The sequence below is a fragment of the Cotesia glomerata genome, linkage group LG2 (assembly GCF_020080835.1).
Source record: "Cotesia glomerata isolate CgM1 linkage group LG2, MPM_Cglom_v2.3, whole genome shotgun sequence".
In the NCBI taxonomy this organism is placed as follows: Eukaryota; Metazoa; Arthropoda; class Insecta; order Hymenoptera; family Braconidae; genus Cotesia; species Cotesia glomerata.
Window position 1 is genome coordinate 20,009,083 of NC_058159.1, and position 26,916 is coordinate 20,035,998.

At 42.9% G+C, this 26,916-nt stretch overlaps 4 protein-coding genes across 4 annotated transcripts; 3 read left to right on the forward strand and 1 right to left on the reverse strand.

The window, feature by feature from the left end:
• The first annotated feature begins 2,856 nt into the window (after window positions 1–2,856).
• On the forward strand, window positions 2,857–3,246 carry LOC123259057. The gene has a single exon (XM_044719322.1). The coding sequence runs from the start codon at window positions 2,857–2,859 to the stop codon at window positions 3,244–3,246; it is 390 nt and encodes a 129-aa protein (XP_044575257.1).
• Window positions 3,247–3,417: 171 nt separating this feature from the next.
• Window positions 3,418–4,609, forward strand: LOC123259058. The gene is made up of 2 exons (XM_044719323.1): window positions 3,418–3,907; window positions 4,008–4,609. The coding sequence occupies exons 1-2, from the start codon at window positions 3,418–3,420 to the stop codon at window positions 4,607–4,609; spliced, it is 1,092 nt and encodes a 363-aa protein (XP_044575258.1).
• A 7,583-nt stretch (window positions 4,610–12,192) lies between these two features.
• LOC123259059 lies at window positions 12,193–13,885 on the forward strand. The gene is made up of 4 exons (XM_044719325.1): window positions 12,193–12,271; window positions 12,357–12,553; window positions 12,629–12,863; window positions 13,521–13,885. Exons 1-4 carry the CDS (start codon window positions 12,193–12,195, stop codon window positions 13,817–13,819), a joined length of 810 nt encoding a protein of 269 aa, XP_044575260.1. The 3' UTR covers window positions 13,820–13,885.
• A 10,520-nt stretch (window positions 13,886–24,405) lies between these two features.
• Window positions 24,406–26,211, reverse strand: LOC123259060 (piggyBac transposable element-derived protein 4-like). Its single transcript, XM_044719326.1, has one exon. It carries the CDS (start codon window positions 26,209–26,211, stop codon window positions 24,406–24,408), a length of 1,806 nt encoding a protein of 601 aa, XP_044575261.1.
• Window positions 26,212–26,916: the final 705 nt, after the last annotated feature.

A 26,916-nucleotide genomic window follows, 5' to 3' on the forward strand; every position in this document is an offset into this window, starting at 1 on the left:
TAATGCTATTTATGCTAGTCATGAAAAATCAAAATATTAAGATTATTTACAACGGGCTGTTACTCGGAGTGAAATGGTCGTACAAAAGATAAATACGAAACCAAAACTAATTTTTAGTTTCAAGTATATAGTTTTTAGATGTTAAAATAGTATACACACCTTGGGCAGTAAATAAAAAAACCTCAGATCACATGTTTGTCGACCTCGGCTTCGCCTCGGCCAACAATTACATGTGATCTGAAACATTTCTTACTTTCCTGCCCTAGGCATGTAATATACTATTTATTAAAACAACACTAAGTAAGGTGACCATTTGCAATACCAATCTCCGCAAAGTGGATCGCAAGCTAATAAAAAAAAATTGATTGAATTCGTGAATTTCTACACAACTTATCGTGTTTCAAACGGAAAATGTGCTGATTGACCGGTGTTCAGTGAACAGACCCAGCCGCGATGAAGTCGCCCCTGGGGGACTCTCAATTTCACGAACCACACCTGTCTACCGCTAGTTCCCGCAAAAACTAACCGCCTATGAAAGCTTAGCTTGACTGATCACGCCATATCTCGGTGGTTTGATTGGCTGATGGCTCCGCTGACATGCGCAATCGGCCTTCTTCCCTAAATCGACGAGAAAGAAGACGCATTATTATTATTATCTTTCGCTTCACCGCTATTGAGTCGAACGTTTCGCTATCCCGCTAAATTAATTCGCTTGAGTTATAAAATTCCGCTTCTTCGCTTAATTGATTATTAATCCGCTTTAATTAATTGTGCTTATTTTATTTTGAGTCTGTTTCAGATAATTTGTGTTATTTGTGCAGTAATTCACCGCTTTTCCAGTGCCGGCAGTGTGTTCACCCACGTTTCAAACGGTTTCGCTTTATTATTCACGCAGTGCTCGAATTATCCGTTTTTATTTAAACAATCCGCGAACTAACATATTAAATATAACTTGTATTTAGTGTAAATAAATTTCTAGTGCATATTAATAATAATATTTCTGCGTTTTAATTGAGATATCCAGACCAAAGCCTGATCCTCCGCTTTCCCGGATTTTCAGCATTTTACATTTGGTCCCTCGAGCCGGATCAGGCTGGCTCTATCTCAATTAATTTAAATTAATTATACCGCTAATAATTGTGTTGTGAGAGTGAAGTTTATTACTGCTAAGAAGGGTCGAGTGTCAGGAGCATCGCGGAGCACATTGGGTGCTGCTCCTGGTAGTCATTCGTACACTGGTACGCTGAACTTTCCGCTTTATTAAGACTGAAAACTCGACTTCGGGCCTAAAATAACTTCTATATGGAGAACTACGCAAGATAGTTGAAAAATGCAACTTGTGCTTCAACTGTCGTGTTCCGCACCGCGCCGCAGACTGCAAGACCGCTCAAGATTGCCGAAAATGTGGTCAACGTCACCACATGTCTATCCATTTTGGATGCACCAACGAAATCAGCTTCACCGCAGCCTACATCTTCCACACAGACAACTAATCGTTTCTTTAGACCGTTTACAGCTTGAAATTAACTGTTGATTATTTTAGATTCGCCTTCCGCTCAAGTTTTGCTAGCTACCGCTTTAGTCCAGGTCCGTCCGCATCATGGTAATCCCATCACCGCTAGAGTTTTGATTGATCAAGGCTCAGAGCTCTCATTTATGAGACAGACGCTCTTCAAGAAGCTTGGACAACCGCTACAACGCGACATGGTCATGCTCAAGGAAATTGACAATGTCTCCGCAGGAAGTTCACTAGGTGTGAGCACAATTGAGCTTCGTTCGCTGTGTACGACCGCATCAATGCATGTCAGCATGCATATTCTACCAACACTGACGGTAGATCTTCCATCGTTTGTGATCGCTGATCCGAAATGGCCGCATCTTGAGAATCTCAAGCTCGCTGACCCGCATTATCTACAGCCGCGTCCTGTAGACATTATTCTAGGTGCATCACCAGCCGCACAGATCATGAACGCTGAGATTAAACGTGCACTTCGCAATACTCCGATTGCACAATCCACCACGCTTGGTTGGATTGTCTATGGAGCTGTCACCGCTAAACACGCTTCCAAGTCACACGCAGCATTATATGCGTCATTAGACACATCATTACAAGACGCTATCGCTAAGTTTTGGGAACAGGAAGAGGTTCCATCAGGTAATTCACCGCTCAACACCGCTGAAGAGGACGAATGTGAAGTTCACTTTCGTCAAACGCATTATCTACAGCCTGATGGACGCTACGTAGTGAGATTACCGCTTAAAGCCCCAGAGAGTCAACTTGGCGACTCTATCAACGCAGCCATGGGGTCACTCCGCCGATTAATAACCCGCTTTTCGCGAGAAAAAGAAAATTCTGGCATGTACCGTGCGTTCATGGCAGAATACATACAACTAGGACACATGGTACGAGTTCCAATCAACGACTTGCCCGCAAACGCTTACTTCTTGCCTCACCATGGGATATTGAAGCTCGATAGCACCACTACGAAGCTCCGCACAGTGTTCAACGGTTCTTGTGCAACATCTACAGGAATTTCATTGAACGAAATTCTACACGCAGGAACCAAAACGTAAATTGACATCTTCGTCGTGATGTTGAGAATACGCTGCAACAGGATTCTATTCGCTACCGACATAACCAAGATGTTCAGACAGATTGAGGTTTATACGCTTGATTGGCCGCTTCAGTGCATTCTCTGGATCGATGAGAATGACCTAGTAGACGCTTACTGTCTCAAGACAGTCACCTACGGAACCGCTAGTGCACCTTTTGACGCTGTACATGTGCTCATCCAACTAGGCTGAATCCAGCTATTCAAGGATGAAGGACACCGCTTTCCACTAGCTGTTGCTCCAATGTTGGAAAGACGCTACGTAGATGACATCTACGGTGGAGCAGACAACGAAGAAGACGCTATCAGAGTTGCAGTGCAAACAAAAGCACTGTGCGCAGCAGGCTGCTTCCCGCTTGCCAAATGGGCTAGCAATAGTCCAAGACTACTCGCTGAAGTCGCTTCAGAAAAGCAGCTAGAAATACCGCTTAAAGAAATCAGTGATGCATCAGTTAAGGTCCTGGGCATGTACTGGAATTCAAACACTGACGCTCTCCAGTTCAAGTACACGCTACCGCCAGAGACACCTAAAACAAAAAGAACTATTTTGTCTGAAATCGCTAAGCTGTATGACCCGCTAGGACTTCTCGCACCAATTGTCGTCAAAGTCAAGATCTTCATGCAAGATCTGTGACTAGATAGAGTGTCATGGGACTAACAATTGTCACCATCGCTCATTCATAAATGGACTGGATACCGCGAGGACCTTCGAAATATCGAATCCATCCGCATTCCACGCTGGAATAATATTGCACCTGGAGCAACAAGAGAATTGCACGGGTTCTCAGACGCTTTGCATAACGCTATGGCTGCCGCTGTTTATTTGAGAGTCACTGACGCTGATGGGAACACAAAGGTCTCACTTTTGTGTTCAAAAACGCAAGTAGCACCGCTGAAGACCATGACAACTCCACGCTTGGAATTATCTGCTGCATGGTTGCTTACACAACTGATACTTCATGTCAAGGAAGTTCAGTCGCTAGAAAATGTCAGGATCAACCTCTGGACTGACTCCGCCTTGACTCTCGCATGGATTAAAAGTCCAGCAACCCGCTGGAAGACATTCATCCGCAATAAAGTGGGAAAAATTCAAGAAACGCTTCGAGATATCTCCTGGAAATTTATACCAGGAAAACAAAACCCCGCTGACTGCGCTTCAAGAGGTATACCAACGCTAAAGCTAAAACAACACGCTCTCTGGTGGCATGGACCGACTTGGCTTCATGAACCGGAATCCTCTTGGCCCACTCTAGAGCCTCCAGCTGACAACGCAACGCATCGAGAAGAACGCCAAGGTCTGACACTACTAACTTGGAAAGCAGAAAACTGCCTGCTCCAACAATTACTATCGCATTACACGCAGCTGTTTCCACTTCTACGGAAGACCTAAATCAGACCTGGAGCGCGCTAAATTTACCTTGATAAAGTTCACTCAAGGACAATACTTCGCTAGAGAGATTCACACGCTTCAAGATGGAGATGGTCTGCCGAAAGATAACTGCATCACCAAGCTGACTCCGTTCATCGATCATCAGGGGGTCCTGAGAGTCGTTGGCCGCTTGAAACACGCATTGCTGGACCCAGAAGAAAAGCATTCAGCGATTCTACCACGACAATCACCGCTTACATCAATCCTGATTGATGATTCGCACCACAAAACGCTTCACGGAGGTACTCAGCTTACGCTCGCTGACTTATGCAAGAGCGTCTGGATCATTGGAGGCCATGTTCCAGTCAGATCATTCATATTACGCTGCGCTATCTGCACTAGACACCGTGGAGAACGCGCTCAACAGTTGATGGGTCAACTACCTGCCGCACGAGTGCAGCCAACTCGAGCTTTCCTGCATACAGGACTCGACTACGCTAGACCTATCACGCTGAAAACTTTTCAAGGACGTGGAACAATAACATACAAAGGCTGTATGTTCGTCTGCATGTCTGTATGTCTTCGTCTGCATGTTCAGCTCAGCTGTACATCTAGAGCTAGTCACTAACTACACCGCTGCCGCCTTCATTGCCGCTTATCGCCGCTTTACTAGTCGCCGAGTTATCTGTCATACGCTATACTAGAGCCCGTACCCCTATGAAGCAAAAGGACGGCAAAGAAAGCCCAAATACGATAATAAACCGCCAAAAATAATGATAGGAGACTCCAAATTCAAATTCAAATCAAGCCTTAGATACTTAGGGGTACACTTCGACGAGGGCCTCAAAGTGAAAAATCACATTAAAATAAGGCGCGCGAAACTAAGTAGGGTATTCGGGCGCATGCGGCGTATTGCGCGGGCAGAATGGGGATTGCGATACCCAGCTATGTCCACCATATACAAGGGTTTTTTCATGCCAGTCGTCACATATGCGGCGGCAGCTTGGAGTGACCGTTGCGATAGGGAGGACTGGAGACATCTTCGAGCACTTCAGCGTCAAGCGCTAATAACAACAACTACTGCCTACAGGACAGTTTCGCTTGACGGGATTTGCGTAGTCGCGGGGGCAGTGCCCATTCAGCTCGTAATAGACGAACGGTGCGCACGATACAACCTCCATATCGGCAAACAGGCTACCCTTGGAAACGTCACCGTGCAGCCAGATGCGGAGGATCGCTTTGTCACCCTTAGAACTGAAACCATACGTCGGTGGCAAGAACAATGGAATACATCAGAGAACGGCAGCGAAACTAAAGTCTTCTTTCCAGACGTAGCAGAGCGTCTAACAAACAAATGGATCAGCCCTAACTTCTGGCTGACCCAAATCCTAACCGGCCACGGTTGTTTTAGAGAATACCAATACAAGTACGAACATACGGATAGTAGATTCTGCGACGAGTGTAGGGAGAATGGGTTAGGAGAAAGGGTCGACAACGTGGAGCACTTAATGCTTGAATGCCATGAGTACGAGCCTCAACGTGAGGTGCTCAAGGACATATGGGGTGGGAACGCGGAGTGGGCGAGCGTTGCGCGTGCGATTGCCACATCCCAAAGTAACTTCAAGCTTTTAAAAGGTTTCAGTAAAGTAGTAATGTGCTGCAAACTCCAAACCCAACTAGCTAATAAAAACGCGACTAGGGACGAGACTCAACAGACATCCACCTAGGTAGAGTCGGAGCGCCTAGGCACAAGCGATATGCTCCACACAATTGTGAGGACAGTATAAAGCTTTGGATGATTGCCGTAGAATAAGCTAGGGAAAATGACCACAAACAACACAAGTGCCCGGGCACCCTACACACGCAAACACATACACGTAAAATCATACTTTACACATAACACATCACACAAACAACATGGTCTTCAATCGACTCCGCCTCCCCGTGGTCCCCGCTGGATACTGCTCATATCCTGTGGGTACATCTCGATGTGCCTACAGGGAATGAATTGCCAGAGGAGTCGATGAGAGTTGCACACACTTACAATTATACGCAACTCTTGCAGCTGTTCAATGAATGTGTATAAACACAAGATAACGGCGGTTTTTCCTTGTCCGCGAACTGGGCTGTGTTCTCGTTATGGTGGGAGTAGGACAAATATACGTGCGTGTATAGCTCTTTTGAGCCCAGGAAACGGCCTCTTCGGAGGTAGGCAAAAGCCTCGCCATATATTCTTCTACATACGCTATACTCAGACTGTGGAACCAACTTTGTAGGGGCAGATAAAGAGCTAAGACGACTATTCGCTGCAGGATCCCGCACACTTCGAGAATTATCAGTTTTAATGGCTCAAGATGGCACGAACTGGAAGTTCAATCCGCCTGGAGTGAAATCTATTGTTTCACCTTCGAAGAACAATTGGAGACTCGCTGTTGACGCTTGAGCAGTATTCAACGCTCTTGGTTCAAATTGAAGCCATTTTGAATTCCAGACCGCTCACACCGCTGAATGAAGATCCTGCTGACCTGGCAGTACTGACACCAGGTCATTTCTTAATCGGACAGTCACTTACCGCAGTTCCAGAGCCATCGCTGACAGAAGTACAACCCGCTCGGCTCTCGCATTGGGAACAAGTCCAGCAAATGGTTCAACATTTCTGGAAACGCTATTATCAGGACTGCATCCACCGCTACCAGGCCATTTCCAAGTGGCATCATCAACGCAACGAGATCAAAGTGGGTTCAGTTGTACTGATCACCACATAGGATCTCCCGCCAACCAAGTGGCCATTAGCCAAAGTCACCGCTCTCCATCCAGGTGAAGATGGACAAGTCCGCGTGGTAACTGTCGACAGAACACAGAGCTAGTACGTCCAATTACAAAGCTCTGTGTCTTGCCGCAAACATATGAAGAAGACGATCTTGTCGACGCAGCCGCCAACCCGGGGGAGAATATTCAGTGAACAGACCCAGCCGCGATGAAGTCGCCCCTGGGGGACTCTCAATTTCACGAACCACACCTGTCTACCGCTAGTTCCCGCAAAAACTAACCGCCTATGAAAGCTTAGCTTGACTGATCACGCCATATCTCGGTGGTTTGATTGGCTGATGGCTCCGCTGACATGCGCAATCGGCCTTCTTCCCTAAATCGACGAGAAAGAAGACGCATTATTATTATTATCTTTCGCTTCACCGCTATTGAGTCGAACGTTTCGCTATCCCGCTAAATTAATTCGCTTGAGTTATAAAATTCCGCTTCTTCGCTTAATTGATTATTAATCCGCTTTAATTAATTGTGCTTATTTTATTTTGAGTCTGTTTCAAATAATTTGTGTTATTTGTGCAGTAATTCACCGCTTTTCCAGTGCCGGCAGTGTGTTCACCCACTTGTCAACCGGCTTCGCTTTATTATTCACGCAGTGCTTGAATTATCCGTTTTTATTTAAACAATCCGTGAACTAACATATTAAATATAACTTGTATTTAGTGTAAATAAATTTCTAGTGCATATTAATAATAATATTTCTGCGTTTTAATTGAGATATCCAGACCAAAACCTGATCCTCCCCTTTCCCGCATTTTCAGCATTTTACAGCAGGAATTTTATTTTAATAATGGAGGTTTTACTTGTATCACTTGGGCAGTGTTTTACAAGGGAGGGTGGGGTATTATTATCACTACTTCCCTTATTTTTCACACTTTTTCCAGCTCTACTCTATATTCACTAACTTCCATTATTATCACTACCTACTTTGTCTCCACCCCCCTGCATGTCGGGATTATAATCAGTACCTGCATTTGCATTACAGCCTTAAATAGTATAGAAGGTACTTCTATAATGACATTTTTTACCTTCCATAACTATATGGGAAAACTACAGAAAACCCGGCCAGTACAGAGGCTGGCAACGTAACGCACATATTTTTTATTTATAATCACTGAAAAATATTGGTGCGTGCCGGAATCGAACCCTGGTCCCACTCTTTCGAAATGCAGGTACCGAGCCGATTAGGCTATTGCCAGCCTAGGAATTTTATTTTAACTATTTTGATATTTTTTTCTGGTTCTATTATTTTAAATTGATTTTTACCAGTGACAGAATTAATTTCCATTAAATTATCTATCGAATGATGCACAAATTAATTAGACTACGTGGATTACCAATCGTGTAATTAATTAAATAGATGCAAAACCGAGGCAAAAAAAGTTTTTCGATCGTAAAGCACTCTCTGATGCTTTGCATCGTGAGTCGTGCAAAACAACCAAATAGTACATTACAGGCATAGGCCAGTAAAGTAAGAAATGTCTCAGATCACAGGTAATAATTGGCCAAGGCGAAGCCAAGGTCAACAAACGTGATCTGAGGCTATCTTGTTTACTGCCCATAGTGTGATACTATTTTTCATCTCGACGGAGGCAGAAAGCGGCATCATTTCATAAATCGGGCCCCATTATTGAGCCTTGCGGCACGCCAGCCGTTATGGCGTATTCTTGTGAGCTTTCAGTAGTTTTCACTATTAGCTTTCTTTCGTCAAGGTAGTTGTCGACTAGTGCCAGATTCTCTGGCTTTGCGTCAAACTTGTGCTCTAGAGCGTCTAAAATATCTCTCCAATTTGTGCTGTTAAATGCGTTTTTGACGTCTAGCGTGAGGAGAAGACATACTCTACGAGCTTTGAGGCTACCAGACCAAGCTTGTGTTGCTGTCTTTCTGACTTTCTCGATCGCTCCGACTGTCAAACGATCTTTCCAAAAGCTATGCTAGTTGGTGGCAAAGCCTCCAGCACGGTCGATGTCGTTGCGAAGTCTCCCTTGTATGAGCTTCTCGAGCAGTTTTCCAGCAATGTCTAGCATACAGAGTGGTCTAAGCGACGAAGGTGTTACGGGGGTTCTTTTACCTTTGTCTAAGAGAACCAATCTCTGTCGCTTCCAGACCGCGGGAAACATTCCAGTTTCCAATCATGCGTTTTAGGTGTTCAGGAGTATGTCTGGGTATTCCAGGGCTACAATCTTGATCACCGATGCTGGGATGCCATCAAGTCCAGGTGCTTTTCCTGTCTTGAGAGACTTAGCTGCGTCTTGTAGTTCCTTAATTATAAAGGGCGTTACTTCGCCGTTTTTAGCATAGTGTTTCTTCTTCCGCGGCAAGTGTTTAGGGAAAAGCTCTGCTACAATGATGTCCATTAAGGCAGGAGACTTCAGCGCTCCTGGTGAAGCCTTTTCATGTTGTTTGGCGACAATTTGGTAGGCTTTACCCCAGATGTCCTTGCCGAGATCATTTCAGATCTCTTTCCACAACCTCGCTTTACCTGCTTTGATGGCTCAGTTTAACGTCCTTTTGGCCTGCTTATACTCTATCGAATCTAAGTTCTGGTTCAGGGAGCGTTTCGCAGCTCTCGTGGCACGGTGACGTAGCTCATGACATCTTTTGCGAAGTTCTGCTATGTCTGTTGACCACCAGTACACCAGCCTGTGAAAACTTCGGTTTTTCAGTCGCGGCATAAAGGCATCATGTGCGGCAGCAATCTCCTTCATCGCATTTAGCACTGTCTTTCCCGTCTCACTGCAGATATCCGGAGTCAGATTATTCTAAAGAGTAGACAAGCTCCGTGTAAGTGACGTTCGTAATTCTTCTGGATCAAGCTTCCTGGTGTTCCACTTCCGCTGTTGGAGGACTCGTTGTGGAGCCGGAACAGGTGCTAATCCAACGCAGAATGTCACATACTGGTAATCACTACCACTGTATTCTTCGGATACATTCCAGTCTTTAATCATGTTGGCTATCCTTGGAGTTGCCAGCGAGATATCGAGGATGGATTCTTTGTACCCCGGTCTTCTAAAGGTTATGGTAGTTCCAGTGTACAGTACTATGAGGTCAAGTCTTGCTGCAAAGTCTGCTACTTCGTTACCTCTGGTATCAAAGAAGTCAGCACCCTATTCTGCCGCTTTGGCGTTGAAATTACCAGCTACGATGATTTCAATTTCGAGCTTGCTGATGGTGTCCTCTATGCCTGCCAGCTTCTGGCGGAACACATTAATTCCTTCGTTGGGTGAAAGGTAGACGCTTATCAAGTAGCTCGTGGGGGTCTTTATCCACACGAAGGCTGCTCCACTTCCGTTGTTGTTGACGGTGACCTTCTTAGAGTTAACTATCCAGATCGCTGCGGTACCGGACTTATCAGCGAACCATGTTTTATCTTCGATGTTTAGATATTGCTTGCAGATAAAACAGACGTCGATTTTATCTTCAAAGACACGCTGACGCAGTAGGTTTTGCGCCACGGCGCACCTATTCAGGTTGCCTTGTAGTATGCGTGTCATGTCTGCCCTCTCGTGGATTCGGCAAGTGCTGTGCGGAATGCCTTGCAAGCTTCGGTGCCAGAAATATGGCATAGACCATGCTGGGCATCTTTTTCCAGAGTACAAAGGAAGCCTTTTGTCTTCTCCGTGCAGTTTACGGATTTGTGGCTCTCTCCGCCACATTTGTAGCAGCGACTGCTTCTGTATGGTCCCGCACACTGACGTGTTTGGTGTCCAAACCCGACATTTAAAACAGCGGGTTACTTTTTCAACTTGGTGTATACGGCGGTAACCCAACCGATTTTTATACGGACCTTGTCAAGGGCCTTAATCGCGTTGGCCTCGTCTATCCCGCAGAAGGCTGCCCGATTGCTCCGACAGCCTTAGTTCTTGTCTTCTTCCTCCTCGGTTTCTGAAAGCCACCGTTACTGGGCTGGTTTTGGATTTCAGCAGATTGGGCCGCTGGCTCCTGTTCCTCTTCCTTGTGAAGAAGGTATTAAAAGCAGGGAGGCGGAGGGGTGTCGCGATCGGTGAGAGAAAGACCGACACCGTGGGCCTCATCGACGGACCGAGCGAGCTACCGCTACCGCGACCGCGTCGACTGCCGTGCCACGGCATTTATGTATTTAGGTTAATTTTTTTTGTTTATGAGTTTAGTTATTTTTGTTCATTGATAATTATTAATTATTATTATTACTATCATAATTATTATTATGGTTAATTGTTGATTTAAAAGTATTAATAAAAGATTATTAAATTAATTAACGGTTAAAATGTCGTTTAGAATTATTCAGTGAACAGACCCAGCCGCGATGAAGTCGCCCCTGAGGGACTCCCAATTTCACGAGCCGCACCTGTCAACCACTAGTTCCCGCTTAAGCTAACCGCCTGCGCAAAACTGAGCTTGACCGATCACGCCATGTCTCGAAGCTGTGATTGGCTGATCGCTTCGCAGACATGCGCAATCAGCCTTCTTCCCCAAGTCGATGAGGAAGAAGATGCATTATTATTATTATCTTTCGCTACACCGCCATTGAGTCGAACGTTTCGCTATCCCACTGAATTAATTCGCTTGTGTGATAAAATTCAACTTTTTCGCTTAATTGATTATTAATCCGCTTTAATAAATTGTGCTTAGTTATTATTGAGTTTGTTACAGATAAATTGTGTTATTTGTGCAATTAATTCTCCGCTTTTCCAGTGCCGACATTGTTTCAACCACGCGTGTCAACCGGCTTCGCTTTATTATTCACGCAGTGCTTGAATTATCCGTTTTTATTTAAACAATCCGCGAACTAACATATTAAATATAACTTGTATTTAGTGTAAATAAATTTCTAGTGCATATTAATAATAATATTTCTGCGTTTTAAATGAGATATACAGACCAAAGCCTGATCCTCCGCTCTCCCGAAATTACATCATTTTACAAGAATAATTAATTGAAATAATTACTCCGACGAGTTTTGTTTACAACTTTATTTTTTGTTTACGACGATTATCACGACTCTACAAAAAAATTTTCGTTCTTTGTCCTAAAGTTTATACTATTATTTTCCAGTTAGTTATGCACAAAAACGAAAAGAAAATACCTTTTTTCGGTATAAAGTTTGCTTTTGTGATAGTTATAATAATAATACTCATTTTTCAATTTTTTCATAAATTTTAATCGATTTTAATATTTTTAAAAAGACCGCGCGGTGAGAGTGGGGTATTAACGTTTACACTGTGCCGCTAGATGGCACCCGAGTGATAAACAACCATCAGGTGTTATTTACAAGCCCAGAATAACTTAAAATGTCGTCACGAAAGTGCAAATACGATGCTGATGCATTTTGTTTTATATGTGGTCAATTTATTAAAGTTCGAGACGTGAAATATGAACTAAAGACATCTCACGTTCTCTGTGAAGCCTATGAAGCATATTTTGACTGTCCTGTACGGAATCAAGATAAGCCATGAGCTCCACATGTTGCTTGTAGTTATTGTAAAAGGTGTTTGGAAGGTAAGCAATTTTTATGTAATTAAGCGATGAATCCAAAATAATAGACATATTAATTTTTATTTTTATATTTTTAGGTTGGTATCGAAGTGAGAAAAGGTCTATGAAATTTGCAATACCAAGGATTTGGCGAGAACCAAAAGACCATATTACTGACTGCTACTTTTGTATGGTGAATCCGAGTAAAAGACGTAGAGGTAAAAATGCAAAACCTATTGAATATCCTGACCTCGAATCTTCTTCTGCTCCAATTGCTCACGACCTGACACGACCAGTACCTGAGCCACCAAAAAAATTATCGTAGAAAAGTAGCTCATCTTTTAGTTCTTATAAAAGTAATTCCGATAAGGAGTTTTTGCTTACACCTGAACAACCAAAACACTATCTCATTACTTCAGAAGATTTTAACGATCTAATTAGAGATTTGAATTTGCCAAAAAATAAAGCAGAGCTTCTAGGCTCTCGGTTAAAACAGTGGAATTTGCTTGATGATGTTAAGATCACGGATCAGCGGACTAGGCATGAAATGTTTGCAACGTTTTTCACGAAGGAAGATGGACTTTGTTTTTGTAATGACATTAAAGGTATGTTTGAAGCAATTGGCATACCCTGTGTCCCTAGCGAATGGCGTTTATTCATTGACAGCTCTACAAAAAGTTTAAAAGCAGTTCTATTGCACAACAGAAATAAATTTCCGTCTCTTCCAATTGCTCACTCAGTACATCTTAAAGAAAATTATGAAAGTGTCAAAATTTTGCTTGAATCTGTAAAGTATCGTGAGTATAACTGGGAGCTGATTGGAGATTTTAAAATGGTGGGATTTTTAATGGGGCTACAGGGTGGATATACAAAGTATCCGTGTTATTTGTGCTTGTGGGATAGCAGAGCGGATTCTAAACACTATATTCAACGGTCATGGCCTGTAAGAACAGAATTGTGTGTCGGAAAACAGAACGTCAAATTTGAGCCGATTGTTGAAGCGGAAAAAGTGTTAATGCCGCCTTTGCACATTAAGTTAGGGTTGATGAAACAATTTGTTAAAAAACTGGATGAAACTTCAGAAGCTTTTGGATACTTAAAAAAATTTTTTCCGAAGTTATCGGAAGCAAAGGTTAAAGCTGGGGTTTTTGTTGGTCCGCAAATAAGACAGATTTTCGCCGATGAAAAATTTCCAACGTTGCTGAATCGTACTCAAAAAGCAAGTTGGAACAGTTTTAAAGCAGTAGTTTCTGGATTTTTAGGAAATAATAAAGCTGAAAACTACGAAAAGTTGGTTGAGGATATGCTTACAAATTTTAAGGCCATGGGCTGCAGGATGTCATTAAAAGTACATATGCTGCATGCTCATTTGGATAAATTTAAAAACAATATGGGAGCCTATTCCGAAGAGCAAGGAGAACGTTTCCATCAGGACATCATGAATTTTGAACAACGCTATCAAGGCCAATACAATGAAAACATGATGGGCGACTATATTTGGGGTTTATTGAGAGAAAGTAGCTATGAACATAAAAGAAAAAGTAAAAGTGTGCACTTTTAAGTTATTTTCCACTTTTCTGTAAGCTAATTTGATAGTAAAACTTAATAAAAATAATAAACATTTTTATTTCAATAGTTTTATTTTCAATCAAAAATTAAAATCCGAGATTTTTAAAAATTTCGTTCAATCAGTCTTCTAAGCACAAAAGCAAAGTTTTTCATGCCATATATTTTTTTTCCGTCTTATTACGACCTAAACTACCGAAATTTAATGCTTTGCAATCAAAGTCAAATTTCATGTTGACCCGTGTTATTATTATGAATAATAATAATCTGTATATTATTTTTTGTTTATAATTAATTCTTCGATTAAAATTATTTTAAACGACGGCTAAAAGTAAAAAGGAATTTTGTTAGTTCGCAACACCGCGAGAGATGGCGTCGACTGTTCGCTCGCGATGAAAATCGCCGAGCTAATATAAGCGAAACCGCGTCGCGATAATTTTTGTTCTTTCAAAGAACAAAAATTGACTTTACCTGAAATAATTAATTGATTAAAATATCTTGAATAAAATTCGAAATAACCAATTAATTATTTTTCTAAGTCCCAGCGACTAAATAGTATAGGAAAATAATTTTTTGGAAATTAATTATTTTGTATGAAAATTATTTTATAAGTTTCGTGGATGAATTTATATGAGATGTAATTTGATTGTAATCGACGAATTGGTTGAATGAATCTGATATTTAATTTTTGAAAATTTAATTTAAATTTAATAATTTTTCGGGAATTTCCCGAAGTTCGACGGCGTGCCATAGGTGGCGATAATTCGCCAATAATTTTCACTTTTAATAATAATTTTCGGGTTGATAAAGCCCGAAAATTATCCGCCGTTGGGCAACCTTTCTCTGGGTTTAATTTCTCGTCTAGAGACTTCTGGCCGAGGAATTAGAAGAGGGTCCACTGTACCTGGTGCGGACTACCACAGGTAAGTGAACTTGTTCTCCCACGAGCGAAAGGCGACTCCCCACCTGGAGGCATTCAGCCAAAAGGTGGCAACCACAGCCGATTAGGTGGGGCAAGAATTTTATTCACTCTTCCTTTGGGTATCGCGAAGTAGGGCCTGCGGGGCAGCACTGGTCACCCGTCAGGAGCTGGGCACCAGAGGGCTGACGGAAGGAAATTAGCGACGCGTTTTGAGAAAATACGACGGGAGAATGATTTCACTGACGACGGTAAAAGAAAATTGTAAGCGCCGTGTATGAGTGGGTTTATTTTGAGTAATCGCCGTTTTCTTTTGTAAAATGTATAAGATGATTATTTTGTTCATTAGAATAAAGAGGTTCTGTTTTGTTAATATTATTTAAATTTTCGAGTTTGATTAATTAAGATTTACCCTCGTTAGAATCCTGGACTCCGGCGAGCTTAAATTGAGCTGGGGGTGAAAATAAGTCAAAAAGTACCCGTTACATCCTTTTTCTTCTTTTGCCGAGTCACTTCGATCCCGTTGTCCTCCCGGGTTGTCCTTTTCTGTGCTGGCTTCTCGATTACTGAAGAAGGGCTGGGCGTGGACAGCAGCCTCTTCTTGTTGTTGTTGTCCTTTTCTTGCTGTGGTAGTTTCTTAGGAGTGATCAAAAGTGGCTGTGGTTTTTTGGTCAGACTCGGAGTTGTTTGGGTTATTGACGCCGACATGCATGGTGATTTATTGGTTAGCCTATATGCCGTAGTAATGGATGTAACCAATTTTCTGATCTCATGATGGAGATTCTTCTTGACTTTTATGAAGTCGACTAACTCTTTTATCTTGCTACCTAGCCGCTCCATTAACGATTATTGGCCAGCGCTAGTCGGTAGAGAGTTAATCCTTCCTCGGTAAGCATGGGTAGTGACGGGAGCAAAAGGTCCTCCACTCTCAATAGAAACGTTGCTCGGCTGTCCGTTCTCTTCCATCTGGGTTGTTTTCGTGCTCCCTGTAGCATATCTAAACAGCGGAGCCATAGGGTCCACCCCACTGTCCGAACGGTCACTTGATAACGACGAGTTCAGGCCCGTTTGTTCGCCTTCCCTCGCCATCCTCTGTACTGTAAACGATGTTTGAAAGTTCTGTAACATATCCATAACGTTTTGTTGCCAGATTTTGGTCTACCCCGAGTATTTTATTTCCTCGGTACTCGATATATCTGGCGGGCAGATATGTCGGGCTTTCCCGTATCCACACCTGGGGAGGCGCTCGATACGGGACCCAGCAAACCCGACACGAGGTGTGTGTGTGTGTGTGAATGTATGTAAACCTCCCATAACTTTTAAACGGCTTGACCAATTTCATCATGGTTCGCGCCATTTGAAAAAATTTTACCAAACTTATATGGCTCCGATAAAAGCACAACGTCGAGCTTTAATTCCCGTACTGTCTGCATAAACAGGTCATGCGCAGCTTCGCAGTGGTTGATGTTAAGCTGCAGTATCCTCATATTCGTTTATTTGTCAGCTTCTGGAGTGCTTCTTGGAAGACTGGGCATCGGCCAGAACTTGACCGGTGAGCAGTGTTCTGAGAGCCAGGTTTTTCCGCACATAACGTACATTTCACTTTATTTGGGCATTGAGCAGCTTGATGACCTGTTTGCCCACATTTGATGCAAAGCCCAGATCGGTCGACTTCGCTTTTACATTGGGCAGTAGTGTGCCCAAAGTGCCAGCACTTATAGCATCGTAGTGGTGTCTTAACTGCTCTGACACGGCAATTTACCCAGCCAATCCTTATTTTGCCTGTCTTTCCGAGTATCTTCTGCACTATTGCTGCTGGCAATCGTACCGAAGCAGTTGGAGTACCTCTGTAGGCCGGACGAATTTTAATGACATCTTCAGGTATTTCGTAGTCATTTCCAGCTGCCTCTTGTAAGGCCTTCCGGAGATCATCTTTAGTTGTTTCGTCGTCAATGTCCCGGATTTCAAGCTGTTCCTCTGGGCCTTTACAGATGACTTGCGCTTCTTCTTTAAGGATGCTCTTGATGGTCTTCAGCAAAGCTTGTCCTTTGTCTGCGGTCCTTCTGGAAAGCGTAATGAGCATATTCCCATCATTCGTCTTTTGAACCTTGTCAACGACGTCACGGTCTGATCTGGTGGGACATCTTTTTCAATCCGATGCGGTATCTCGGTATATTCGGCCTTCTCAACGGATCGAATAATTAAGGCATCTGGTTTGGTGAATTTTCGCGGTTTTTTCCGCTTAGGCTCCGGCCGAGATTTATTTACCGGTTGTTTTGGTAACCACTCTCTCGCTTGCTCCTTCTTCTCCTTCTTGGATTGGACCTTCTGCCATTCAGTCACCTCTTTTTTTCCGGCGTTCTGCACTGCCGTGTTTTTCGGAGGGCTTGGTTTCAGGTCCTTTTTCTTCACAACTTGGCTGATCGTTGGGTCGGGAGAAGATCGATCTTTTCTCTTAGTTGACTTGCTGCTAGTTCTGCTTCTGTCTTTCGCGACTGATTCACCGTCACCTTCGGCTCCAGTGTCCATTGCTTCTTCATTCACGACAGTTGCTTGAATGCTTCTCTCCGGTGTAGTGCGAGAAGTGCGTCGTACTGTTAAACGCCATTCTTCATCAAGTTTCTTGAATCTCTGGAGGGCATTGGCTACGCTGGTCGTCTTGGTCTTAATCTCCTTGTGGATATTGACCTTAGATTGGATGAAGTCATTTAGCTCACTGGTCAGCTTTTCAAGGCGTTCCAACGCTTGCGAGCGCTTCATTTCAGCGCTCGCTTCAATCGCTGCTTGTTGGGCATGAGGCCCGTTTTCACTATTGTTATTTTCCTGAATTTTACTCATACTATTAAATTCACCAGCGCATCGTACGGAGTGGAGCGGGTTGTCATAACTAGGAACGGGTGTACCCTCGGAGATAGTACTCCTACCCCAGTTCCGTGAGGCCTAGCCGACACTTAGCCAGTCCCCGAATGCACGGACGGACTAGACTCGCTCGGAGCGGTGAAGATTCCGATCTCTAACACTCACTGCGTACTTCCTGATCAAGGCCCGAAGTGGCTGGCTCCTGATCCACTGCTGCAACTTACACCTCGGCAGAGCAAGCTCACATCAGCCGTGGCCTGCATCGTCAGAAACTACGACACGAGGTTCCGGTCACTCCCAGTGGGTCACAGCAGGGAACGATCGTCTTGTTAGGTCAGTTAGTGTGACCAACCAATGAAAGGGGAGTTTTGTCCACGGGAACATATTTTATTTGGCTCCTAACCTCTGTACCAGGTATAGCGAGCGTTCTCCCATCCGCTACGGGGAGACGCGCCTGGTAGCAGTTTCTCCACTGCCCCAAGTGTGTGTGTGTGTGTGTGTATGCGTGTGCGTGTGTGTGTGTGTGTGTTTTTTTTTAACTTAGGGGGGGGGAATCCCTTTTACGGATTCCAGGCATAGCTGTTTGGCCTGGATATGTGGCGACTCGACGCAGCGTCATACTAAAACTCGACGCTAACGCCCCTACCCACTAAACCCTAAACCCCTTTTCTTCTTTCCTCTAATCCCTAATGGAAACCGCCGTCAGGCATTACTTCGTGAGGGGAGGATCTAGCTACTGCTATTCCTTCTGGTGGCTAAGGTGTTATTTTTCCTTCCTTCTAGTTTCTGTCATTTGCCCTTTTTCTTTCAATGGAACGCTGCTCTGTAAGCACTTCGGTGGTAAACGTGCTTGTGGCGTTCCAGGCAGCTTCGGATGACAGCATTTCTTCTATTATTGACTCTGGTGTGATTTTCTTGTTCAGGATCTTCTCTAACTCATCACGCTGTGGGTTAAAACGAGGGCACTCAAAGAAAACGTGCTCCGCATTTTCAGCAACTCTTGGGCAAGACGGAAACTCTGGGGAATTATCGTGCTTAAAGCGATGAAGGTACTCCCAGAAACAGCCGTGTCCTGACAACATCTGGGTCAGACAGTAGTTGGCTTCGCCGTGATTCCGGTTAAGCCAAACGTCAATCCTTGGTATAAGTCGATGAGTCCATCTTCCCTTCTCCGCAGCATCCCACAGTTGTTGCCATCTTGCTATACTATGTTGTCGCTCTTCAGTTCTCAGTTCTTTAGCGCTCAGTGTAGATGACCTCTTTCGATGGTATAGGTTCCGTCTTTCCTCAGCTAGGACTCTAAGAAGCTGAGTTCCAGAAATGACGCACATTGCCTCCTCGGATATTGTGCGGAAGGCGCTTGCAACTCTCAGTGCACTTGATCGGTAGACCGGTCCGGCTTTCCTCCATGATTCTTAGGTCTCCAGCGCGTCTGCCCAAACGGATATTCCATATGTGAGCACTGATGTAACTACTGACGACAGCAATAGTCTCCTGCTCTGCTTCGGGCCTCCAATATTCAGCATCAGTCTTGATAGGCTAGTTACCACCGCTGATACTTTAGCATTTACGTGTTCGACCTGTTGCTTAAAGTTCAGTCGTGCATCCAGCATCACCCCCAGATATCGGATAAATGGTTGCGATGCGATCTCCTGCTCGCTGACATTCAGCTTGATGTTTTCTACGATCTTTCTGCTGGTGATGAGCACAGCTTCAGTTTTGTGCTTGGCTAACTCCAACTTCATCATCTCCATCCATAGGTTAATCCGGCTAAATGTGATATCGAAAGCCAGATTGATCTCTTCCAAGTGTTTCGCGACAATCACTACCGCTACATCATCGACATATGCGACAAGTTTCACTTCTGATGGCAATGCAACTTTCAGGAGACCATCATACATGATGTTCCACAGCAAAGGACCCAAAACCGAGCCCTGTGGCACTCCTCCGGTTATTTCGTACTCCCTTGGACCGTTTTTCGTGTCATATTTGAGGACTCTGTCTGTAAAGTAGTTTGCTACCATTCTGCGCAGGTATCCTGGCACTTCTTCATCTTCGAGAGCTCGCATGATGCAGTCCCAGTTAGCGGAATTGAAGGCATTTTTGATGTCCAAGGCAGCCACTAAACAATACTTTTTTCTGCCACGTTTCCATCTCTTTCCAGCGATTGCCTCCTTAGCTGTATCGACCACCAGGTTGACCGCATCCAGCGTTGATCGTCCTTTCCGGAAGCCATACTGGCCTTCTGCTAGGAGTGGATCGACGACTGCTTCTATTCGTTGGTGCATTATACGCTCTAATATCTTACCCGCTGTATCCAGCATGCAGAGTGGTCGGTAGGATGATGGCTCGTCCGGTGGCTTCTTCCCTTTAGGGAGAAGTACAAGTCTTTGCTGTTTCCATCTTCTAGGAAAAATCCCTTCTTTGAGGCACGAATCGTAGGTATCTAAGAATAGATTTGGCGCTGCTTTAATAGCTGTTTTTAATGCAATATTCGGGATTCCATCCAATCCCGGCGCCTTATTATTCCCTACTCGGTTGCACGCCTCCATCAGTTCCTCTTCTGTGACAGGTGGAATGTCTTCTCGATTTACTGGCAATGAAGAATAGCCGAACTTACTTTGTCGAGGAAACAGCGTAGAAACTATTCTTTCCAGGAGCTGTAGACACGTAGGTGATGGCATTGGCTGGCGCTTCAGGTGGGTCATGACCACCCTATACGGTCTGCCCCATGGGTCCTTTTCTACCTCATCGACGAGTTCCTTCCAACAGCGTCTTTTGCTATCTTTGATGGCCTTGTTCAGTTCTCGACGGGTCTTTTTGTATTCTGCGACCAGCTCCGCAGAGTTAGGTCGTCGATGGCCACGCTGTGATAATCTTCTCTTTTTGTGACAGGCTGTGCGAAGGGCGTTAATCTGATCATTCCACCAGTGCACCGATGGCCTTTTATTGATGCCACGCTTACGGGGCATGCAGGTGTCGCACGCCTGGGCAATTCTCGTCATTAAATCCTTCGTCTTCTCTACAGCATTTCCTGTGATGATGGTCGAGTCACTGTCTAAGGCTACTATCAAAGCTTCCAAGTCAAAGTCTTTTACTTTCCATCCAGCTGCATTAGTTTGTCTAGTTGTTCTTTGAGGGTTCCAGCCAGCCAATATTTCCCAAAGTATTGCACTGTGGTCGCTGGCGGTGTAGGTGTTTAAGACTTTCCAAGAATAGTTTCCTTTCAATAAGCTGCTGCTGACGAATGTGAGGTCTATTATCGAACTAGCCTCTCCCTTGGTATATGTTGATGTCTCACCGATGTTGAAAAGGACCACGTCCAGTGAGGCCATTGCTTCACGTAGTGCCTTGCCTCGCGCATTAGTCTGCTTGCTGCCCCAGTCTACTGCCCAGGAATTGAAGTCCCCTGCTATAGCTACTGGGTAGTATTGCTTTGCTTCTTCGGTCAGTCGATCCAGGAAGTCAGTAAAGTCGGCAATGGAAAGGCTAGGTGGTGCATAGCAACTATAAAAACGGATGTCGTTAATAGACGCTGCTACAAAGCCGATGCTATCATTGCTCACTATGTTCTGGAAGGGGAGTTTGCCACAGGACCAGATGACAGCCTTGGTGGTGCTGTCAGTTTCCCAAGGTTGGTTATTCAGGTGTCTGTATGGCTCTGTTATTATTACTAAATCAAGCTCTAATTCAGGCACGGTCTACATGAGCAGGTCATGCGCGGCCTCACAGTGATTGAGGTTAAGCTGTAATATCCTCATGTTTGCTTGCTTGTCATTCTCTGGAGTGCCTCTTTGTATACCGGGCACCTGTATGTGCCGGCGTGATGGGCAGCGTTCTCTGAGCTCTTATTTTCCGCGCATAATACACACTTTGCTGGGTTTTTACAGTCCGCAATCTTGTGTCCTTCTTGGCCGCATCTGATGCATAGCTTGGATCGATCTGTCTTGCTTCTGCACTGGGATCCGTGGTGCCCGAAATGCCAGCATTTGTAAAATTGAGTAGGTTTCCTCGTGGCTCTAATTCGGCAGTTGACCCAGCCAATTCGGATTTTACCGCTTCCTTCTAATATCTTCTGAGCTGCTGCAGCCGGTAGTGTCACGACAGTGGTTTGGGTACCTCTGTAGGCTTTGCGGATCTTGATTGTCTCTGGTGGTATTTTGCAGAGCTCCTTGGTTACCGTATGCAGGGCAGCCTGAGTATCCTCCTTTGTTGTGGTGTCATCTAGGTCTCGGATCTCGATGTCTTCTTGTGGCCCTTTGCAGATCACTTTGGCCTCCTCCTTAAGAATGTTTGCGATGGTCTGTTGCAGGCCTTAGCCTTTGTCCACGCTCTTCCGCGAAATCGTAATCAGCAAGTCCCCGCTTCTGGTCTTGTTGATCTTGTCCACCGTTGTGCAAACCTGCTCATCAGGGACGTCATTCTTTATGCGACGCAAAATCTCGGCGTACTTTGCTTTCTCAGCCGGGCGGATGATCAGTGCGTCGGGTCTGATCCATTTGAGCGGTTTTTTGCGCTTAGGCTCCGGCCTGGTCTTCTTTGGAGGCTCCTTTGGGAGCTGTTCTTTGGCTAGCCTCCGTTTCTCTTTCCTTGTCTGGACATCTTTCCAATCAGTCGCGTCTTTTTTTCGGCGTTCTGCTTCATCACGTTTTTCGGAGGACTTGGTTTCAAGTCCTTTCTCTTCGTCAATCGCCCATCTATTCCATCTGGGGAGTTTCGGTCCTTCCTCTTGCTAGACTTGTTGGAAGTATGACCTTCGTCTTTAGCATCAGATTCACCGTCACCATCGCCTCCGGTGTCCATTGATTCTTCGATCTCCACAGTAAGTTGACTGCTCTTCTCCGGCGTAAGACGAGGAGTGAGTCGTCGAGGTGACTGCCATTCTTCGTCCAGTTTTTTAAACCTTCGAAGGGCGTTAACTACCCCGGTTGCCTTGGCCTTTATCTCTTTATGGATATTGACCTTTGATTGGACAAACTCATGCAGTTTGCTGGTCAGCTTTTCGAGGCGTTCCAGCGCTTGCGTCCGCTTCATCTCAGCGCTTACTGTAATCGCTGCTTCTTGGGCGTGAGGCCCTCTAAAACTCCTGTCCTTTTCTTGTTTTTTTGTTTCTTCCATGATTTTGAGTGATACTCCAAAGCAAAAGGTCGTCTCCGAACGCGATGCATCCGGAAGTGGAGGGGTGATCACTCTTACAGCTACCTCCATTGCTATAAGAGCTTTCAGTCATTGAAGCGGGAAATCTCAACCGCTTCGACCCTGCACCTGCTTCCTTCATCGGCTTCCTCTTGCTCCCGTGGGTGCGGCACGTAGATGCCGGGAGTTACCACGTACACCGCGCTATAAGGATCATTTCGCACATCTCTTTCGAGCAGCGTCACCGTATCCGCTTGCGTACGTGACCCTAGGTCAGATGGTGTGACCAACCCTTCCTGCCGAAAGGGGAGTTTTCGTTTTTTACCGCGAGAGCTATTTTATTTCGCTCTTACCCTCTGCTCCGAAGAACAGCGAGCTTTCTCCGACCCACAAGGATACACGGACGGTGGCTGTTATACTCTTCAGCTCCGATGCCTGATTTGGTCGGCGAGGGCTATTTTATTTCGCCCCAATCCGCCGATCTTACGACCGGTTAGGACCCCTCTATCCGCCACCTGGGGACGCGCCTGGTAGCAGTTTCTCCTCTGCCGCAGGTGTGTGTGTGTGTGTGTGTGTGTGTGTGTGTGTGTGTGTGTGTGTGTGTGTGTGTGTGTATGTGTGGATGTATGTAAACCTCTCTGATAAAAAAAAAATATTGAGACAAAAAAAAAAGTATTGGTTTTCTAGTTAATCCAATACTTTTCAATACTTTTTTCTTTGTCTCAATACTTTTTTTTATTCAGGGCTCTTATAACTTTTGAACGGCTCGACCGATTTGATCGCGGTTGGTGCCATTCGAAAGAGCTTGACCAAACTTAGATTTTTATAATAATTTTTATTATAACTTGGACCGATTCGGACTGGTAGATTTTGAGAAATCGCAAAAAAACTACAAAAAAATTTTTTTCAAAAGTGGTTTTTTTGGAATAACTTTTAAACGACTAATACCGATCAATTCTAAAAACTCATGAGCTCTCAACATCAAAAAGCCAAGTCAATCGCCGTGAATCCGGTCAAAATCCGTTGATTCGTTCGTGAGTTATCGTTGACGAAAATAAACCGAAAAAACTGTTTTTTCGGAATTACTCCGAAATTTTTTGCTCTATCAATTTAAACTTAACCCTTCAGGACATGGGTGTTTTGACTCACCTTATTTACTCTGGCCATGAGAAAAAATCTCATGGCTTCTGCGCATGCGCATAGAACATTATAATTCAGTTTTCTTACGAAAACGTTATTTATTTTTAATTTTTAATGTTCTTAGACTATAAAATAATGAATTAATAATTCTTTAATTGATAATTAATTAATAATTAATTAAGTTTAAATTTATTGCTAGAGTATTATCGATTAAAAAAAAATAATAGAACCAAATATTATTGGTAATTATAATTTTATTGTATTGTTTAAAATTAAAAATAATAATTGGTTTATATTTTAAAATTTATAAATGTCTTTCTAAGAAAAACAAATAACTAAAATAAGTTATAATTATTAAGTAACTTAATGATTTGGTAGTTGACTAGCAATTATTACATTAAAATCACTTTTGCATGGACTAATACAATTAATATTAAACACGGGGTAATAATTATAAAAATAGTTAACATTTTTAAAAAGTTCAGAACAATAGATAATGTATATCATATAGTTATTATCAAAACTCATCAGTCACCATCAGTTTCAGTCAAGATTTCCTGACATTGCGGACACATAAGAGTAGCATGTTTCGGGCAAATAGTTAACCCACAAATAGAGCAAGATTTTTTAGAGTAACTGTTTTTTTGACGTGGACAAAATCGGCACACTTGTTTTGTTGAATTAGTTTCAACAGCTTGCATCGGTATGTTGCCCACCTTGAGGATGGTGTTTTTTAATTCTGCTGAAAGAGTAGGTACTTTGCTCCGAGTAATAAGATGTGGTTGAATCAGCTGTACACTCAATTTTCTTATAAACTTACGACGTTCTATTTTTTCTTTAGTATTTTGCGACCAAATTATTTGAGCATTCATTCCAGCAATATTTAAAAATGAAAAGAAAATCACCATAGGCCACCTGTTTGTTTCACGTGCTACAGAATAGCTACCTTTTAATTCATCGACAACGTCAACACCTCCTTTGGTCATATTATAAAATGTTAATATCTCAGGTTTTAATTTAGAACCTGAATCGTCATCAATTGTATCCGATTGATGAAGCGTTGATAACAAGATGACATTTTTATTTTTTTTTGGAACATATGACACAACCGTGCAATCGTCTTTAAAAATAAACTTGCTACTACAGAGATTTCTTTTTTTTACATTTACGATTTCAGGTGGAAGTTCTCTTTTATTTTTTCGAATTGTTCCAACGAGCGTTGTTTTGTGAGTTTTCAATAGATCCTCAGCCAATGGGATAGACGTGAAAAAGTTATCACAGGTTACGTGTCTACCAGTCCCAGATATCGGTGTTATTAGTCGTTTCACCAAATGAAATGATGAATTTGGTTGTTCGTAAGGACCGGGTGGCTGCTTGCCACAGTATATTTCCATATTCAAGGTGTAAAACGACTTAGAATCTACTAAAGAATAGATTTTAATGCCATATCTCGCAGGCTTACTAGGAATATATTGTCTAAATTTACATTTTCCTCTGAAGGCTTCCAGCATCTCATCAATAGTTGTATAAGCTCCGGCAGAATAATTTTCTGAACACCTCTGAATAAACCCAGAAGAAAAATCACGAACAGCAGCTAGATTATCTGTTTTCTTCCGTTCTTCTCGATCATCAGGATTATCAAATCTTACAGCTGACATAATCGCTCGAAAACGATTCAAACTCATAACAGCTTTGATACAATCCGGCGAAGTACCATCTGATGTCCAGAATTCTCTTAAATTTAAATGTGATACTTTATACAGTCCGAGAAGATACAGTAAGCCAATAAAAGCATGCATTTCTTCAACAGTAGTCGGACGAACAGCTGAAATATCTTGATAGTTAGGTCTTATCTTCTCTAAATGTATATTTGTAAACTTAACTATTTCTTGCACACAATCTTCTGGAAAAAATAATTTCCAGCAATCCAATGGAGTGGTCGTTGACTGCGCGATTTTTTTTACATTGGACAGGCGAAGCACTATATTATGTTTGGCAGTTTTCTTTTTTTTATTTGGAGCATTAGTAGACCACACAGTTTTTTTATCTTTCCCTAGTAGAGTTTCTCCATCATCTCCATCTTCATTACAATCATTTTTACTACTACTACTACTATTGTTATTGTTGTTGTTGTTGTAATCATCTGAATAATAATCAGATGATTCATTTTCAACCTCGCTATCAGAATATTCTGATACGCTGAGCTCCTCCTGAGAATTGTTCAATGCTTCACTATCACTATTACTGTCTGTCTCGTACCTAGTATCAATAGAGTCATTTTCTTGTTCGTATTGTAACCAGTCTGGTTGGACTTTTTTTGTTTTCCTACTCATAACTACTCGTTAATTTCAATTCTTACCTGGAAAATAACAATAAAAATAAATAACTTTAAACATTCTCAATACAAAATAACTTTAATTTTTAGTACACATAAAATGTATTTGTTAGGATTACATATAAAAAAAATATATTGACTTACGTTTATTAAACCTCTTAATATTATTTATTTGAAAAATATTAAATATTAAATTATAAATTTTACATATTTATGTAGGTAAACACAGCACAATATTACACTATTATTTTGGCGGTTAAGTATGATGTAAATAAATATGGCGGACGCGGACTGCGAAATGAGCCGAACTCGGCCGAATAAGAAACGAAAGCTAAAATCTCCCACCTTTTAATACTCTGGCCATGAGAAAAAATCTCATGTCCTCTAAAAAAAATTATTTTTTTATTATTTTTAATCAAAAAAAAATTTTTTTATTGTATGTGTGTCTAGAAAACTAAATTATAGGAAGATACAAAAAATTTCAAGTAGCTTTTCCATTTGAAATTTAAAAAATATTTGAGATTGAAGTTGCGCATGAGAAAAAATCTCATAACCCATGTCCTGAAGGGTTAAAGATTCTTCATGAAGCTTAAAAAACCGCGTCGAATACTACCAACCATGTGAAAATCGGTTTATTTATTCAAAACTTATTGCGATTTGATAATTCAAAAAATAGTATTTTAATACAGTGTTCTAATGTATT

What these genes read in the sequence shown, in the direction of transcription:
- LOC123259058 (XM_044719323.1), top strand. Translation starts at nt 3,418, where the DNA reads ATGGCTGCCGCTGTTTATTTGAGAGTCACTGACGCTGATGGGAACACA. An exon ending in GCATCGAGAAGAACGCCAAG is followed by an intron (nt 3,908 to 4,007) that starts GTCTGACACTAC and finishes GACCTAAATCAG; the next exon opens with ACCTGGAGCGCGCTAAATTT.
- LOC123259057 (XM_044719322.1), top strand. Translation starts at nt 2,857, where the DNA reads ATGTTGGAAAGACGCTACGTAGATGACATCTACGGTGGAGCAGACAAC.
- LOC123259059 (XM_044719325.1), top strand. Translation starts at nt 12,193, where the DNA reads ATGAAGCATATTTTGACTGTCCTGTACGGAATCAAGATAAGCCATGAG. An exon ending in GCTTGTAGTTATTGTAAAAG is followed by an intron (nt 12,272 to 12,356) that starts GTGTTTGGAAGG and finishes TTATATTTTTAG; the next exon opens with GTTGGTATCGAAGTGAGAAA. An exon ending in CTCACGACCTGACACGACCA is followed by an intron (nt 12,554 to 12,628) that starts GTACCTGAGCCA and finishes AATTCCGATAAG; the next exon opens with GAGTTTTTGCTTACACCTGA.
- LOC123259060 (XM_044719326.1), bottom strand. Translation starts at nt 26,211, where the DNA reads ATGAGTAGGAAAACAAAAAAAGTCCAACCAGACTGGTTACAATACGAA.